This window comes from Podarcis erhardii, assembly GCF_964252035.2.
Source record: "Podarcis erhardii genome assembly, chromosome: 11".
Taxonomy (NCBI): domain Eukaryota; kingdom Metazoa; phylum Chordata; class Lepidosauria; order Squamata; family Lacertidae; genus Podarcis; species Podarcis erhardii.
The window spans coordinates 35,068,619-35,087,313 of record NC_138501.1 but is presented as its reverse complement, the minus strand read 5'-3'; the positions used below and the strand labels follow the sequence as shown (position 1 = coordinate 35,087,313).

Here is an 18,695-nt window from a genome sequence, read left to right as displayed (position 1 = left end):
ACAGCATAACTTAAACATTTGCTGAATAGGGGTGTTGACAGTGCTTACGAGGGAGGGATGTAGTTTGCATGTGTGCAGATACTGTCAGAATATATGAAGCTGCCTTCTACCAAGGCAGACCATTGGCCTATCTAGCCTACTGTTTACCCTGACTGGCATCAGCTCCCAGGAGAAAGGTCTTTTCCTTTAAAACTGATCCTTTAAAATTGGAGATGCCAGAGCTTGAACTTTGGACATTCTGCCTGCAAAGCAAGTGCCTTATTACTGCTAGTAGTATTGGCATTATTTACATTATTTACAATACTTTTGCTTAGTGTTTTCAAGTGTACTTGACATGTGTGCACAACCCTATGAGGTAGTCAGTGCTATTGGCCATATTGTAGATAGGGGGGTACTCAGGCTAAGAGAGTGGCATGCCCAAGGCTACCTTGTGAGGGTGGCTGCCTTTGTGAAAGTTTGCGGGAGGCTTGCAAACGATGCAGGAGGACAGGCACAAATAAGGCGTGTAACCACAAGTAAACTATTGAGTGACTTGATGTTTTTTCCCCCTTCCAGAGAATATGGGCCAGTACAAATCTTTGGAGTACTATCACCTGCCTGCCCACAAATTCTTAGAAGAAGGAGAATCTTATTTGACACTGGCTGTGGAAGTGGCATTGATAGGACTGGGGCAGCAGCGAATAATGCCTGATGGCTTGTATGCACAAGAGAAAGTTTGTCGGAATGAGGAACAGTTAATTTCCAAGCTACAGGAAATCGAACTGGATGACACGCTGGTGAAGATTTTCCAAAAGCAAGCAGTCTTCCTATTAGAAGGTAGTTGACTATTGATGTTAACCACTTCTTTCAGCAGTTTCTAATAAAAAGACCAGGTACTCCTATGGGAGTTGGCTTATCTGGTAATTATCAGGTTCTTAGGAATCTAATGGTTGCTTATAGATCTTCCATCAGACACCCAACACCACCCCCATACTATACTTAAACATCGCATTGATGTGGAAGTGGAAGGGTCTTGTTTATGTATTATCTGAAATAAAAGTATCTCCCCCCCCCCCGTTAGTTTAGGCTAGCATGTAAGGAAACTGAAGTTCATAATGACACCACCACTTTCTAGCGAGACATTGTAAATGTGTGCAATTAAACTTGCCCTAGACACTCATTCCACTGGCCCAATTTAGATTGCTTATGAGGAATTTCATACTGTGAGCTTGGTGGGGACCGAAAGTAGCTTCGCATGTAAAAGTATGATTTTTGTCCTACGTCAGAAATCACACTCTGATACTTGTGCCTGAAACTTTGCAGCAAAGACGTTTTCTTGCCAGTGTCACACTGTAAATCATTAAAACACAAGGGAAAGAAATACAGTGATGTGTTTTTATCATCCTTTAGAGAAAGTGTATTGCTTACAAGACATGCACACGATAATCCAAAGCACAAGAGTTTTCCATTGCTTAGACAGAGCAAGAGAATAGGGCTGGTCTCTTGCTGGATTGGCAGAGGCCAATCATGATGCCCAGAACATCTTTCTTAGCAGTGCAGTTTCAGCCAAGGTCCATGCTCATGACAAGTGAAGTTCCTATTTGGTGGTTGTAATCTTAATGTAATTAGCAGCTAAAGAATGTAAGAAGAAGAAGCTGGCACTATGGGCACTGTGGGATTTGTGGGTGGGTGGGTCTGTTTAAAAGCAGTGATAAGTAGTGAAAGTTGTAGATGTCATTGTTTTCTTTAGAAGTGTGTTCAATCTGGCCCTTCTGGAAAAATGAGATAAAACATTACGGGTTTTCTGTTAGCGTCAAAATGATGTTCTATATTAGCATTAGGGAATCTTTAAAGAACAAGTGCGTGCCTTTTTAAAAGCATTTTTTTCAGCATTACTTTGGAGCCTTTTGTCACTTTTTTTTTTGGTTGGGGGGTGTTGCCTTAAAGGATGGATTCATCTAGTTTCAGCTTGATTTGAGCGGGTGCTTCCAATTCTCTACACTTCAGTGTTTTCATAGAATGTAGTTCTTAAGCTGACAACCTCTGCTGCCCTTTTAAAGTATAGGAAGCTGCCTTCTACTGAATCAGGCAAATGGCCTGTCCAGCTAAGTACACTGACTTGGCAGCTGCTCTCCCAAGGTTTCCCAGAGTTTCTCAAATTAAACCTGGGACCTTTTTCATGCAGAGTTTGTGCTTTGCCATTGAACTATGGCTGCCTCCCCACTTGTAGCAAGAGGTGCAGCCACTCGCCCCAGTGCTACAGCCCACGTACCTCAGTAGCAAATAACATAGGGTCTGAGGAAAGGTCAGAAACCTTTTGTGATGTTACATGCACCCGCCCACCACATGCAAATGTGTGAGCACATGAGCACACTCCTGTCCTCTCCCTGCTTAGACACTTATGTCCAAGCTCACCTATGTTGCATCATTTGACTACATCCAAGGGTAGCGAGGGTGGTGATTCAGATACCTTGGCTTGACGTGCATGGCAGAAATGCTTCTTAGTCAGCTAACTCCCCGCATTTTTGCCACTTTAAACTGCAGGAGCAATTTTCATAACAAGTCAGCTTAACGTTAAAGAAAACATGGAATAGCTTCTATACCAATGAATGAAAAGTGAACAAATGAAGTGTTCTGGGCTCTTTGAATCCAAGAAGGAAAGCTATAGCCAGGCCACCTTATTTGCTTCAATAAGATATATTTATCACCACCATTTTCTTTTAGTACTGCACATTTCTTAGAGGACCCCTCACCAGAGAGCTTATTTCTCTTCACTGTGAGTGCTTTTATTTTTGGCAAGGATTATTACAATATTTCTAGATAACTTTTAGCACTTTCGATTTTATGTACAATCAAACTACAGCACTATTTATAAGACTTTCTGTTTTTTTTTCCCTTTCCCAAATCCCTTCCCTCATAGCTGGACCCTATAGCGGTCTAGGTGAAATCATCCATCGAGAGAGTGTTCCAATGCACACATTTGCCAAGTATCTTTTCACCTCTCTCCTACCTCATGATGCTGAACTAGCATACAAAACTGCACTGAGAGCAATGCGGTACGTGTCTTTAAACCTCATTTAGAAAAGAAGCATAAACCCGGTCAACGGTATGAGCTCCCTTCATCCATAAAGTCATGAGGGAAGGCCTTGCTCCACACACCTGAACTTTTCGCGGGTAAAAAGGATGGTGACAAGGAGCAATGCCTTTTCTGTAGTGGCACCCTGTGTTGTGGAACTCCCATCTCTAAAGGGGCTCACCAGGTAAGCTCCTTTGACTTTTAAGAAGGCTGGCAAACAACTTCCTCCTTTAAGGATAGCAATCCTGATAGAGGATGTAGACAATGTGTTTGATTTATCTCTGTGTTTGTAGTAGGTTGTTGAAGCCTATACTTTCAATGCAAGTGTTTCTGCACTTGTCTTAGATCTAGTTTTTGAGTAACCCTGGAGACCTGTTTGGCTATAGGATGGGAAATCTAATGAGTGAGTGAATGAACAAGAACCGCAAGACTGATTTAAGGAACAGGTGGGTTTGAACACTGGTTAGCACCCAATTAACTCACACATTGCATAGCATGAGTTACTTGAAAATGTTCTCTAACTTCTGTTTTTTAACCTTCTGATACAAGCAGTTCAGTTGCTTTAATCCTCTCCCCTGCTCCAAAAATGAAATTCCCAGCAGTAAAAATTCAAGAGATAACCCTGATTTTCATCTTTCTAAAAAAAGATATCTGCTGTGCTTGACACCAAAAGCCTCAGTCCTGGGCTTCTTGATGTTGTAATAAATAGCACTGGGGCGAATTGCCTTGGTAGCTCTTCACCTTTTCAAGTATGAGCAGCTGTCTTGCAAACACAGACTGACTTGGAAAACAATGGCAAAGTTTCCTCCTTGCAGCTCTGTGCATTCTGTGGAAACCTCTCTGAAGTACTCAGTTGTGTTTATCATTGTTGGTAGTAAATCCCAGGGCTCTAATCAGTTTAGTCTGTCTTTCAGGGCTGCTTAATGGGCAACCCTTCCTGTTCTCTCAGAGCTGGTGAGGGTGGGGTAAGGAGAGGATAACGTTCATGTTAGAGTTACAGATAGGTAGCCGTGTTGGTCTGCCATGGTCAAAACAAAATAAAAAAATTCCTTCCAGTAGCACCTTAAAGACCAACTGAGTTAGTTCTAGGTATGAGCTTTCGTGTGTATCTGAAGAAGTGTGCATGCACACGAAAGCTCATACCTAGAACTAACTCAGTTGGTCTTTAAGGTGCTACTGGAAGGAATTTTTTTATTTTGTTTTGTTCATGTTAGAGCTATGCTGCTGCATGGTCAGTCCAGTTCTTTTGTCTGTTTCATTACCAGCCATCCTTGGGCACTCCTGGATAGAAAATTGGAATTAAATGAGGTGTGTCACAGCATTAAAATAGCTGATAGTCTCCTTTTTGCTTTCAGTTCTAGGGCGTTAGGCCTGTCCCAAGGGAGTGTTGAATTTACTCCTTGGGGTGGCTGTGAGTTTATATATCTCAAAGGAAGCCCTTTGGGAATACAACTGTGACACACACTAAGAGCAGGGTGGAAATGGGACCCATCTGGTCTACCAAAGAGAGACTCTTCTGTTTGACCCACAAAATTTTCTATTAGAGCTAAGGCAACTTGAGACAGTAACACAGCCTGTAATATGAACAAAGTATGCTACAACTCTCAAATATGTCCATTGCATGCTTGGGGCAGAGTACAGTCACACCTTGGATCCCGAATGCCTTGCGACTCGAATGTTTTGGCTTCCAAACACCGCAAACCCGGAAGTGAGTGTTCCGGTTTGCGAACGTTCTTTGGAAGCCGAACATCCGGTGGCGCTTGTGCAGCTTCCGATTAAGTGCAGGAAGCTCCTGCAGCCAATCGGAAGCTGTGCCTTGTTGTCGAATGTTTTTGGAAGTCAAATGGACTTCCGGAATGGATTCTGTTTGACAACCAAGGTACGACTATACTCTGCATTTCAAGAACTTAATTTTTTCAAAAACTGAAAATTAAAAATCATATGAATTGGATTCTGCACCAAGAGAAGCAAGCATTATGAAAACGTATACACATGGTGCAAATTAATCAAGACTTGCATAATTTCGCTTTCATTTTGTATGATATGTTTTGTAGTTTTAAAAACTATTACACATAAATTATTCTGCTTATGATTGTTATCAAGAGAGAGGAATACCACCAGACGCTTTGTAAACTAGGCTGCAAAGCTGTGCTTGCATACATGAATGGCGTCTTCTGCTCAAGGTTTTGCACCTCAGGCTATAAAGTTATGCAATAAAAGGTGGAAAAAAATCTAAAGACAGCCTTCTTGTGCAAAATCTGGTGGAGCCTTTTGCACAAGTAGAAGCAGGAAAATGGCTGTAGAATCCGTGGAACCACGTAAAACTGAGTGATGCCAGCATCTGTAGAAGCCGGAGGGCACCATTTAACTGTGAAGCAGTAGTAGTGATACTAATTCTTCAGAGGGCCGTCCTGATTCAGAGCGCCATTCCCAATGATGATGTTGAAGATAAAATCCCACAGATGCACATGTTCACACAGAATTCTGCTTGTTGACATTCCTTTTCCAACTGTCCTTCAGTACTTCTTTGACCTTTGAAAGGCTGAGGCTGCTCTGAATCATCGTGATAGGGAATTCATGAAAAAAAAAAAAAGCCAGCTATTTTCATTCAAGTAAATTACAGTGTAGACCCTTCTAATAATAGGTCTGTAGTAGGAAGAGAAATAACTTATCAGCTTAGGGCAACTATTTCTTTTTAAAGATATTGTAACCTTTTCTAACCATTATGTGTAGGTTTGCTTCATATTCACTTCTTTGCATTATGTTAGGCAGAGGTTTTTTCTTTGCAAGAGAAACTGCTGTCACCAGAATAGCTTCTAAAATGATGTTCACTAGTTTGCAGATAGTTAAATGGCTGTCTGCTAAATTGGCAGATACCAAACCATTACTAGAATGTCCCATTTTCCCACTAAAAACATAAAGGTGAGGAAAGTCATATCAGGAGAAAAAATGTCCCCCCCCCCACCATTTTTAAAACTTAATTTTGAAACACAGATGCTAAAAGTCCAAAGCATGGAGAAATTCTTATTTAAGTTCTAGTTTTCTTAATTAGGAGAAACAGGCTCCTCCCTGCCCTCAAAGGCTGAGTTTGCACCACACCATAAGCCATAGCTAGGGTTTGTTCTTGTTTGAGTGAAACAAACTATGATCCCTGGCTTGGATATAATGATTAAGCCAGGGATCGTGGCTTGTTGCTTGCACTAGGGAAGGAGCAAAGCAGGATCAAGTTCTGCATTCACAGCAAACCATTAACTATGGTTTAGTGCGACAAGCAAGGCCATTTTGCCTATGACCTTGTTGAGACATAACACCAAACCACAGTTTGTCCTTACGATAACAAGCTTTGAGCTCACATGTTCTCCTCCTTCGCATGCAAGAGGAGGGGATCAAAAGCTTTTGCCTTTGAACTGCCCACAGATCTGTGTGATAGCTGAACTGAAGGGAACTAGTTTTGTTTAAACTTTGCAAACAACAATTGCCACAAGGAACTGCACTCCCTTCAAAGACAGGAGCTTTCAACCTCCCCCTGCTGTGTATGGAGGAGGAGGGGCACAGCGTATGAGCCTGAAGCTCAATGCAGCCTTAATCTTGTAATGAGAAACTAACCAGACCTTTGTCTACATATTGCAGCATTTCTGTAGAAGGCACAACTTTTCTCATGACTATAATTTAATTATCCACGTATGTGTGTTTCCTGTTTACAGATTACTAGTATTGGAATCCACAGCTCCATCAGGAGATATGTCTCGTCCACATCACATTGCATCAGTCGTTCCAAATCGGTACCCCCGGTGGTTCACTCTAAGTCACATTGAATCTCAGCAGTGTGAGTTGGCATCAACTATGCTAACTGCAGCCAAAGGTACAGTGCTGGCAATTAAGCAGATATCTATTTTTAGTTGACTATATACATGAGTTTATATTAGTCTTGTTCACCAATGTGGTGCTAATGGGTATACATAATGTCTGCATGGGCCTTTCCTGGTGCTCCCAGGGTTTCTTCTCTCTGCTCAAATTAGACTCGAAAGAAGCATTCTGTGGCAGACTATAGAATAAGTTGTGTTGTACTTGATTGCAGTGTGTCTGTGGTGCCCACAATGGTTTTTCCAAAAAGCTGGACAGTCCCTTATTACATGAATGAGCTCCCCTTTCCCTTCTCGTCCTCTGGTGCAGTTGGAAGCGGGGAGATTGGAAGCTCCCACTTCCCTGTTTAACTAATCCACGGTTGATCATTGTATTCAAACTCTTGACAAAGTGTGGTTAATCTTAACCAAGGTTTAGAGAAACAAACTAGTCTCAAAACCATGACTTATGAAATTGATGTGTTTCCTTAAATATAGTTAAGGCTAACCAAGTAACAACAGTTTAGGGTTCAAATGCAGTTAATTGTGTATGGAAGCAAAAGCTTTTGATCTCTTGGCTCTGCTGAAGCAGAAGAGTGAGGAAGAGGAAGTGTAGCATATATATCCGCAGTGAGCCAGACTAAGTAGCCGAAGCAGTACTAAATAAAATGTACACAAGCACATCACTTGCTGTCCATGTGGCATGTCCAGCTCACGTGTGTGCAGCAGATTTATTTTGGTACATAGATGAATTCCTATAGAAATGGAAAACATGGATCTAGAATGTTGGGTTTAGTATCTGTTCACAAAGGAAGTCTTTGAAATATTTATTTCCATTGTTTGTAGATAGATAATAGATCAGTAAAAATATGCAGCATTTGAAACAAATAAAATATAATAAACAATGACAGCAACAGTACCGCAGTAAAAAGCAGAGCTGGCTTAACCAAGTCCTCTCTAAGCCTCTGTAAACAAGTGTGTTCAGTGATGTAGCTGTCTAAGGGAAGAGAGATCCACACCAGGGATATAACTGCTGAGAAGGCACTGCCCCATCCATACACAGTGAGCAACATTTGCTGGTGGGATTAAAAAAATGGCCCCCTGTACTGTCTCAAAACATAGGAAGACTGCTGTGGATAGAAACTTTGCATCAACGTACCTAGGTCCCAAGTCATTCAGGACTTCGCATGTTAACATCAGCACCTTTCAACTGAGCCCAGTAATGTATAAGCAGCTAATGTCGATCCTGCAAGATAGGTGTTATATTGCTGCACAGCTAAGTACCAACCAGTGCTCTAGTAACAGCACTCTGCATACAGCTGCAAATTCCAGACCATTTTCAAATATAACCCTACACAGAACACGTTGACGAGCAGTTGCCAGAGACTGCAAAACTGTGTGGTCAAACTATGCCGGTGAACTCGATGGAGCTGCAAATTGACACACCTTGTCACTGAAACCATGTGGGCCTCCAGTGACACAGTTGAAACGAAGAGCAGCTCCAAACTACGCACCTGCTTCTTCAGGGGGAGTGCGGCTTGACCTAAAGCAGGCCAGATGGAAGTTTCTTGGACATGAGTAGTGTCTACCAACCGCAGCTCCATTTCCTAAGGATTTAGCTCCAGTTTGTAGGCTCTCATCTAGTCCACTGTCACCTCCAGGCACTGGTTCAGCACCATCACAACTTGCATCTGCTTCAGATGGTATGGAGATAACCACATCAGATGCATATTGATGACACTGTCTGTGCGATGGCACATTGCAATATTTCTGTCACTGCTTGTGTTCATGCATATATAATTTTGGCTGACCTTGCAGGTGATGTCCGAAGGCTTGAAACAGTGTTAGAATCTATCCAGAAAAACATTCACTCCTCATCGCACATCTTCAAGCTTGCCCAGGATGCATTTAAAATAGCAACGCTTATGGACAGTTTGCCAGATATCACTCTTTTGAAAGTCTCTCTGGAGCTGGGTCTTCAGGTATTTTTCTTCTTAATGCTGTTTTAATCTTCAGTAAGATACTATAAAACCTTGGATCAATTTTGAACATGTCTTCTTGGCACAACCAGTTTATAACGAACTTTTCCTACTCATCCATGGTCGGTGAGCTCTTCTTGTTCTATTGCTATACCAGATGGCATGGCAAAGGGAATTAAATGGAAAATCTTTATTACTTTTTCACTTAGCTGGCTTAAAAAAAAAAAAGGTGCCCTGCTGTTACAAGTTGTATGACGTATCAGTAGATTGACCTTGTATTCTTGGTATTAAAGAAGCACACAGGCTGACAGACACAGCATGTATAAATTGTGTGGCTGCTTTTGAAATGTGCTCCGATCCAGTCCTAGAACTAGACATCTGAAACCCTCAACCCTCAGAAGTATGGACACTAAGGCTGGTTTTCAGCATCATGGTGTATCGCCAGCCACACACTGCGGTTTGGCAATATAGCACGTTGTAGAAAAAAACGGGGGGGGGGGGGGGGAAAGGCTCCTGCACCCAGTTGCGTGAGTCCCGAGGCCCCTTGACCAGGCTCTGCTGGGGGTGGGAGAGCTGCCCCTTGTGGAGCCAGCCCTGATTCCCCTGTGCTGGAGCCGTAAGGACTTGGGGCTCCTTGACCAAGCTCCTTCTGCCTTTGCTGGTGTGTGGGGGGGGGAGGTGAGCAACCTTGCCTGCTTGCCCCCCACTTCCTGCAGACGGACCAAGCAACAGTAGCCAAGCACACAGAACCTGTCAGGCTTTGTGAATTGGACTGCCTTCGCCTTCGCCCGTGCAGGTGCACTGTCTCTTTCCTCTGGTGGGGGGCTTGTTCACCCCAGGAAGAAGGACACAGCCCACCCTCCCAGAGGAAATCCAACAGGTGCAGGGTGCAAAGCCCACCCTTTCCACGCCTTGCAGAGAGGGGCCGCCAGCAGCATCAAAGAGCCCCTACACCGCCTGGCTGCCTTCCACCAGGAGGGTGGGCTCCACATACCCTCCCAGAGAAGGCAGCCAGGCGGGAAGTGGAAGCTTCATGCTCCCCAGCTGAGCGGCCCCAATCTCACTCCTACTTGCGTTCACTTAAACAGAGCCCCCATCCCACCGCTGGCTCCATAAAACTGCTTGGCTGAGGCAAGGACAGCTGCATGCTCCTCAGCCAAGCAGTTTAAAGAAGCAGAGGAAGGAACAAGCTGTATAGGCACCTCACTGATTCAGCTTGATTCTCCCTCTGCCAAGGCAGAGTGCAATGGCTGTTTCACCAGTAGTATATAGCTGGTGAAATGGGACGCGGGTGGCGCTGTGGGTTAAACCACAGAGCCTAGGACCGATCAGAAGGTCCGCAGTTCAAATCCCCGCGACGGGGTGAGCTCCCGTTGCTCGGTCCCTGCTCCTGCCAACCTAGCAGTTCGAAAGCACGTCAAAGCGCAAGTAGATAAATAGGTACTGCTCCGGCGGGAAGGTAAGCGGCGTTTCCGTGCGCTGCTCTGGTTCGCCAGAAGCAGCTTAGTCATGCTGGCCACATGACCCGGAAGCTCTACGCCGGCTCCCTCGGCCAGTAAAGCAAGATGAGCGCCACAACCCCAAAGTCGGCCACGACTGGACCTAATGGTCAGGGGTCCCTTTACCTTTACCTTATATAGCTGGTGAAGCTGCCGCCGCTTGAGTTCCACTGCCTCCAGCTCCCAGTTAGTTTATTTCTCCCTCAGCGCACTGGGCGATGGAGGCAGAGGGACTCGAGCGGTGACGGTTTCACCAGTGATATGCCGCTGAGTGATGCTGTCATCGCAGTCTGCCCCCACATACTGGTCCTGGGAGATATATCATCCAGGCCTAATGGACACCTTTCCTTTGTTAGATCAGTGCTCTAATGCAGTGATTCTTGAACTGTAGTCTACACTGTGTGAGGCACACATAAAATAGACCTAAATGCTGACTAACTCTTCCAAAGAAATGGTGGCAAAATACCACTTAATGCTCTGCTCATGGTGCAGCTGCACTGAATGCAAAGCCATAGAGTGAGGGAGTATATTAAATATTACTAGGTAGTAGGTAGATTTTGCTCAATTTGTGTGGATGTTACTATCTCAGCTGACAATCCAGGAAACAATTATGTTAGAGTACGTAGTCCAGCTGCATTGGAACACAGAGTATTCAGTTCTTTGGAAGCCTTCCACGCAGTAACCATAAAATGTGGTGGATTGCAAAGAATAGGCAAAGTAGAGCAGCAGTCTGCGATATTGAAAAAGGTAAGAACTACTGCTATTTAAGGTTATGATACAGTGGTGCCCCGCAAGACGAATGCCTCGCAAGACGAAAAACCCGCTAGACGAAAGGGTTTTCCATTTTTCGAGGCGCTTCGCAAGACGAATTTCTCTATGGGCTTGCTTCACAAGACGAAAACGTCTTGCAAGTCTTGTGATTTTTTTTGCTCCCCCCCCTTTTCTAAGTTGCTAAGCCGCTAATAGCCGCTTTGCCGCTTTGCCGCTAATAGGGTTGCTTCGCAAGACGAAAAAACCGCAAGACGAAGAGACTCGCGGAACAGATTCTTTTCGTCTTGCGGGGCACCACTGTATTTATCTTTAGATGCGTAACTGCTTGCATATCTCCAGAATAGTTTGGATCTCCCGGCACACTGGGAGAAAAGCAGATTACCAGGGAATTGGTTCCAAAATGTCCAAGGATCTGCTCACCCTAGTTCAGCTTGGGGATACAGAGAGGAAGACTGGGAATCCTCCCTGTTCCTTACTTACCTTTGGCATCATAGCAGTTGGAGTTTCTGGGGGAAATCCAGAATTTCCACGTTATTAGATTATAAGTGGGTTAGCCTGGGGAAGTCAGGGAGCCTGTAGCCCAGAGAAGCTGCTTTCTGGATGTAATGTTTTCCTCTCTCAAACACTTAAGATGTGTAAGAAATGCTTCTCTTTCTTACGGCAGAGCTGATGGAGAGACTCCAAAGTGCCCCTTTTGACTAATTTCTAAGCAATGCGTATTCTCATTTTTCTTGCATTGTGACAACTCTATGCTATAGTTTTAGTCTTGAATCTCCCTAAAATTCCCATATTTTTTGTGAACAGGTGATGCGCATGACTTTGTCAACCTTGAATTGGAGGCGGCGGGAGATGGTGAGGTGGTTGGTAACATGTGCAACAGAAGTAGGTAAGTGGTGCCATTGGTCTCTGATGAATTCTGATTTAACTAGCACTGTGAAATGGTGTAATCAGTCAATCAAGCATTTTATTTGTATGCTGCCTTTCCAAAGTTAAGACCATGCTCCAAGTGGCTTACAACATGCAAAAAACCAGCAACAACCCACATAATTACAAACACAACAAAACAATATATAAAACATTAAAAAACGCACAACCAAATTGAACTATTTCCACATAAATCATAAGATACAAAAAATATCAATAACAACAACCACAACCACGACAATACCCCAACCCAGGAACCTGTTCAGCAGCCTCACCTTTTGTAGCTGGAGTCAGTCCGGGCCCTGCCCTCCCAGACCAGATGGCACAAAGCATGCAAGGCAGGGAGCAGGTCTTCCAGGACTCGCAGCCAAGATGGTCTCTATATGCTGCTCTTCCAAGAAGAACCTGGGTACTTCTACATCAAATATGTATCTAGGTTTTTGTTTATTTTTTTTTTAAATTTACCTGTCTCTGTGCAGTAATGCTACACTGACATGAACTGAGAGTACAAAACTTAAACTGTCCTCAGCAAGAGAGCCTGAGCTCTATGCAGGAGATCCCAAACAGACAGAGGAATGCAGCCACCTGAAGGAAGTAGCTTAACCTTAGTTGCTATGTCCCCAAATAAAAGATTGGGAACCTCCTTTGCAGGAATTTATATAAGGATAGAAGCTGAAAAGTGTTCCCTTATATGAATTGTGTCAAGGAGGCAGGAGAAAGGCATTCCCCTCATAGTCTCCCAAATTTAGAGCAAATTATGAAGTGCCAGTAGTGTCCTAGTGGTTGTGCATTCACAAGAACAGTAAAGTTATCTACAAAGTTTTTCAAATTAAATAACTTTTTAGAGAGCTACATGTTCTCTTAAATGCCACATCGATCATGCATGCCTCTCTTTTTCTCACTCCTTTCAGTGTGTCTTCTAAAATCATAAACTGATTTGTCCAAACCTTTGGCTGTATTCCTAATTTTATCTGTTACTCACGGCTGCTTTATGGTTTGCAGCTTTCAAATTTGGCCACCAACAGACTTGTGCAGGAGTGTAGAGTGCCATTACTTTCTGAGAAACTGGAAAGGAAAACCCAATCTGTATTCTGTTACTGGTTTTATGAAGATGGGTGCTGTTCCCCAAGCAGATTTTCTACATCACTTCAACACTTAGTGGTCAGGATTGCATTTTCCCTGTGTCTGTTGAGTTTACTATTCTTTGCTCTCCTATCAAGCGATGCTATCAGCAAATTTGCATCCTCTCTCTTTCTCTTTTTTAATAGCATGTTTGTCTTGGCCAAGTTAATTGAAACCTAGATTGAGTTCTAGATATTAGAGGGCAAGTGTGTTTTGCTCAGTTAACTATTGGCAAGCAAATTGCTTTTTTATTCCGCTGTACATTAGCATATATATGTATAGCTTCCATAAGGAAGCTGTAATGTCAAGCAAAGATCACCTCTGAGACTCTAGGAAGTTTGTAAATGAGGGACATGTTTGTTTATGTAAATGAAGGCCTGGCATTGAGTGGATGGCCTCAGTGCCTAGTATTGGGAAAGGAGGGGGTATGTGTATGCATGCATTATAGTACAGCAGGGCCCAACTGAGCAAAATAAGGACCTCTGGGTGTGGTTAGATGAGTGCACAGATGTGTGCAAATTACTTTGAGTAATAATGAGGCACTCAAGCTGCCTATAAGCTTCAATTTATGAAGCCCATCAGTCATTGTTCGCCCTCGCAAGAGCAACAAAAGGGTACTAAAGAAACCTGCACATTTCAGATCGGAAGGCTGGTAGTGACTCTGGATGAAGATGTTGCCTTTAAGGACAGAGATTTCTATTTTCCTGCTGGGGTTATATCCAGTTCAGTTTTGACTTCCTTTTTTTTTCCATGGAAGGGAGTGTTAGTTCTTTAGGAGGGAAATACATTGAGCGTTGGGACATTTTGGGAATGGGCCACACACACTCAGGCTTGCAGGGGGGGGGGCAGTTTGTACACACAAACTGCATAGCAGTGTGTTGTCTTGGTACGCTAATCTTTCTTGGAGCCGTATCATTGGGATTCTCAATCTAGTTTTCATCACTTCCAAAGATAGGGGCCAAGGGATCTTCAGCCCCCCAAAGTTGATGGGCATTGCCATTTAAATGGTGTGCATGCACAACATAACATGATCAATTATGTGGAGTGGGGTGTACCTGCCCCCCCCATATTTTATTCAAGTTGGCACCCCTGCTTCCAAATGAGGTGTGCAGGCTAAAGTACAGTGGTACCTTGGGTAACATATGCTTCAGGTTACATACGCTTCAAGTTACAGACTCCGCTAACCCAGAAATAGTATGTCGGGTTAAGAACTTTGCTTCAGGATGAGAACAGAAATCGTGCTCCAGTGGCATGGCGGCAGCGGGAGGCCCCATTAGCTAAAGTGGTGCTTCAGGTTAAGAACAGTTTCAGGTTAAGAACGGACCTCCAGAACGAATTAAGTTCTTAACCTTGAGGTACCACTGTAATAAGAACCAACGTTGCTCATAGGCTGTGATAGGTTGGGTCTCTTCTTCCATTTTATTAGGAATGCTCAGTCCTGATCTCAACACACAAACATTGGTGGGGTCTTCTACGGAGTGTTACAGACAAGACTCCTCCCCCCCCCCCAGTCACAGGTTCATTCTTCCTAGATACGTATTAGGGTCCGCCATATTTGGTGACAAACGTTTCCTTCTGTGCCTCACAGGTGTTTATGCACTGGATAGCATCATGCAAAGCTGGTTTACACTTTTCACTCCGACCGAAGCGACTAGCATTGTTGCGACCACGGTGATGTCCAACAGCACTATAGTCCGCCTGCATCTGGACTGCCACCAGCAAGAGAAGCTTGCCAGCAGTGCTAGGACGCTTGCTCTTCAGTGTGCCATGAAGGACCCTCAGAACTGCGCCCTCTCTGCGCTGACCTTGTGCGAGAAGGATCACATAGCTTTTGAGACGGCTTACCAAATTGTCCTCGACGCTGCTGCAACCGGCATGAGCTACACGCAGCTCTTCACTATAGCGCGGTACATGGAGCATCGCGGCTACCCTATGCGGGCCTACAAGCTGGCCACGTTGGCCATGACGCATCTCAACCTGAGTTACAATCAGGACACGCACCCTGCCATTAACGACGTTTTGTGGGCCTGCGCACTTAGCCACTCCCTCGGGAAGAACGAGCTGGCGGCGATCATACCTCTGGTGGTCAAAAGTGTCAAATGTGCAACGGTACTGTCGGACATCTTGCGTCGGTGTACTTTGACCACTCCCGGAATGGTGGGGCTCCACGGAAGGAGGAACTCGGGCAAGCTGATGTCATTGGACAAAGCGCCGCTAAGGCAACTCTTGGATGCCACCATCGGAGCGTACATTAACACCACGCATTCCCGGCTCACGCACATCAGTCCCCGGCATTACAGCGAGTTCATAGAGTTCCTGAGCAAGGCCCGAGAGACCTTCTTAATGGCTCACGACGGACACATTCAGTTTACACAGTTCATTGATAACCTGAAACAAATTTACAAAGGCAAAAAGAAACTGATGATGTTGGTTCGCGAACGGTTTGGTTGACAATAAAAATGTGTGTGAATGGGGGGTGGGTTGGGTTGTGGGGGGGAGCATTGGGAGGGTGGTATGTTTTTACTTGAGCCTGCCTTTGTATCCTTTTTAACTTAAAACAGAGCCACACCGGTATTATATGTGTATAGTTATATACTGAGTTTGCAAAACTAAATTGTCACGTTGTGAAAGTTTGTGTGTCGTTTTTTTCCTCTCTCTTCCCCTTTCCTTTTCTGTTTTCGTATGAGAGAGATTGAGAGGCTTAAAAAAAATAAAAAGTTTGGTTTACACTGAGTATATGTTGTCAAGTGGCAAAAGCCCACAGAGCTCTCCTGTTCTTTCTGTATATGTTCACAGCCTCAAAACAAAAAAAAAGAGAAATATATTGCAATGGCTTTAAAAAAAATACAAAACCAAACAAACACCTCCATCCTGTGATAAGTACCTCGAATGGCTCCAGCTTTACTCCTTTGTAACTCATCCTGACATTTCAGCTTATTTAAATGAACCAACCAACCCAACCACACAAATAACTAAATAGTTTCAAAGGCTGACCCACGTGGCTTTGCAGTGCTTGTTCATCCAGAAGCATGGCACACAATGCTTGTGCATGTGGAAACTTAGCGACTGTCAACATACATTCTCAGGGATTTATCTGGAAAATAAAATTAAAAAGAATGAGAGCATTTATTGTACTGTATATATATATATATTATACTATATGTCGGAATATTGAGAATAAAATATAACATTAACTAATTTATAAAGAAAAAAGAAAAAAAAAACCTATAATGCAAAATACTTGAAGCTGCAGTAGCTTGGTTTTTAAACAAACAAGGAAACGTATTGGAAAAGACTAAAGTGCGCCCAGCTTCAGGGCTGGCTCAGGTGATGAACTGAATATGCTGGGCATCTATGCAGAGCCACCTTTTTGGATTGAATTGTTGGATGGAAATTGGGGAGAATTTTATACATATATATATATTTATACAGGCGAGTGTATGCATATATACATATGTATGTATCCACACTTGCGTGCTTGTAACAGGTACTCTAGTCAAGAGGGGACAACACAGCCAGAGCAGCAAGCCTTAGCATTAAGAATACATACAGTATGCCAGATTTGGGGTTTGTGCCTCCTAGCCTAGAAAACTTAAATATCCCTTTTTCACACAGAGGATGGCTACAGATAACGTCGCCCCTACATTGCCGCTACTTGTAAACTTAACAAGGTGTGCACGAAACCTGTGTGACGTCCTGGCCACGTGTAGCACCTGGCCATTGGTAAGGTTACATTTTTTTAAAACTGCTGGTCTTGATCCAAACACAACAGGGAAAAAAGAGTTGTGCCGTAAAAATTGCCTTGCCATGCGGCCGGACGCTGCAAATGGCCAGTTTCCCATGTGGTTCATACCCACTGTGGTTAGTTCACAAGTGGCAACTGTGAGGTAGAAGTTTGCCTGTGGCTACCTACAATGTTTTCCAAAACAATTGACATAATACATTACACCTTTGCAGTGAGCTAATAATAAGCTAACCTTTGTGCACAAATAACATATATATTATATATATATATAAATATATTCTGCATAGGTATTTGACTTTGTGCAGGACAGAAAGTTGTGTAGGTATGACTGTTCTACTTTTCAGTTCGTTTGTTTTTTCAAAAAATATTTTTTATTTCTTCTAGAATTACTTCAAAAGAAAGCAGCCTTCTATCTTGCCTTGTCTTAATGCTTTAAAATAACCAAACTGGAGATCTAACTACCAAACTGTTCATTATATTATTATTACTGTTATTACCAACTTTGGTTACAGTATAGTGTCCTTTATTTTAGCTGATGGTTCTGTACCCTTGTGCTTTTAAAAGCATTTTTTTTTTAACATTTTGGTGCAAAAGTTGTCCCGTGTCTCTTGTTCCCTTTGTTAGAGAACATGCTAGAAGTATGTTTGTAGATTTTGTTTGTTTAGAGGGGGGGAACTTGTTTCATGCTCTCCATTTTATTTATTATACTAGGGGAAAAAGGTTGTATTTCATCACCCCATGTAAACATGCTCATGAAGTTGAAAGTAATTAAGATTTGATACACTGATATCAATTTATTTATGTAACTAAATCACTGTTTTATAAACTTGTTAATGATCAACAATTTTTTTTTGTTTTGATTAAAATTAGTTTTTTGAAAGTTGATTTTGGACTCCTTTTTGATATCTGTTGCTTGAGAGGGAAGTAAAAACACCCGTTGGTGCTGAAACTTGCTTATGACTGGGATGAAGCCTTCCTTGGTTACTGGGAAACAACCCAAGTTCCTCTAGTCAATTTTGCACTGAGTTTAAATACTAATGGCTGCCCCTGGACCAAGAGGCAAGAGAGATGCTAACAATATTAGAAGTGCTCAGTTCATGGTGGGCATGTATAGAAACCCAGCGTGGAGACAAAAGCTTTCATAAGTGTCATCTCCATGTGAGACCTGCCCATCCATTAACTCAGCAGCAGCCCCTACTTCCGAGGTGTTGGCTTTTGGCTTGTTCAGCCCAGACACTGAGGTTCAGCTCTGAGGGCCTTCTGGCGGTTCCCTCACTGCGAGAAGCGAGGTTACAGGGAACCAAGCAGAGGGCCTTCTCTGTGGTGGCGCCCGTCCTGTGGAACGCCCTCCCATCAGATGTCAAGGAAATAAGCACCTTACAGCAGCCCTGTATAGGGAAGTTTTTAATGCTCGATGTTTTGTCACATTATTATTATTATTATTATTATTATTATTATTATTATTATTATTATTTCTGTTGGGAGCTGCCCCACATGGGTGGGGTATAAATAATAATAATTATTATTATTACAAATAAGGCATTAATGCAGCCTAGTTACGTTCCCTGCGTGCTTCTGAAGGTGAAGACTGCAGTGTAAATCAGCCCACAAAGAAGCTGTTCCAGGTGACAAGTTGTTTATGTTTGGGGTTTTCCTGTCTCCCTTCTCAAAACCACATGGCAAACTCAAGATTCATATTCTGGAAAGTCCGATGAGGGATTCCTACTCCCACCAGCCTCAGCCAGCAGGGCTACAAAG

At 43.3% G+C, this 18,695-nt stretch overlaps 1 protein-coding gene across 2 annotated transcripts in view; it reads left to right on the top strand.

Moving 5' to 3' along the window:
- The window catches only part of ZSWIM6 (zinc finger SWIM-type containing 6), a 96,819-nt gene extending 78,997 nt beyond the window's left edge, over positions 1–17,822 (top strand). For both annotated transcript variants that reach the window (XM_081880699.1, XM_081880698.1), the window contains exons 9-14: positions 556–816; positions 2,900–3,035; positions 6,760–6,917; positions 8,716–8,879; positions 11,951–12,032; positions 14,781–17,822. In XM_081880699.1, coding sequence (XP_081736825.1) covers positions 556–816; positions 2,900–3,035; positions 6,760–6,917; positions 8,716–8,879; positions 11,951–12,032; positions 14,781–15,643 — 1,664 coding nt within the window. In that variant the 3' untranslated portion in view covers positions 15,644–17,822. The remainder of the gene's footprint in view (positions 1–555; positions 817–2,899; positions 3,036–6,759; positions 6,918–8,715; positions 8,880–11,950; positions 12,033–14,780) is intronic.
- Positions 17,823–18,695: the final 873 nt, after the last annotated feature.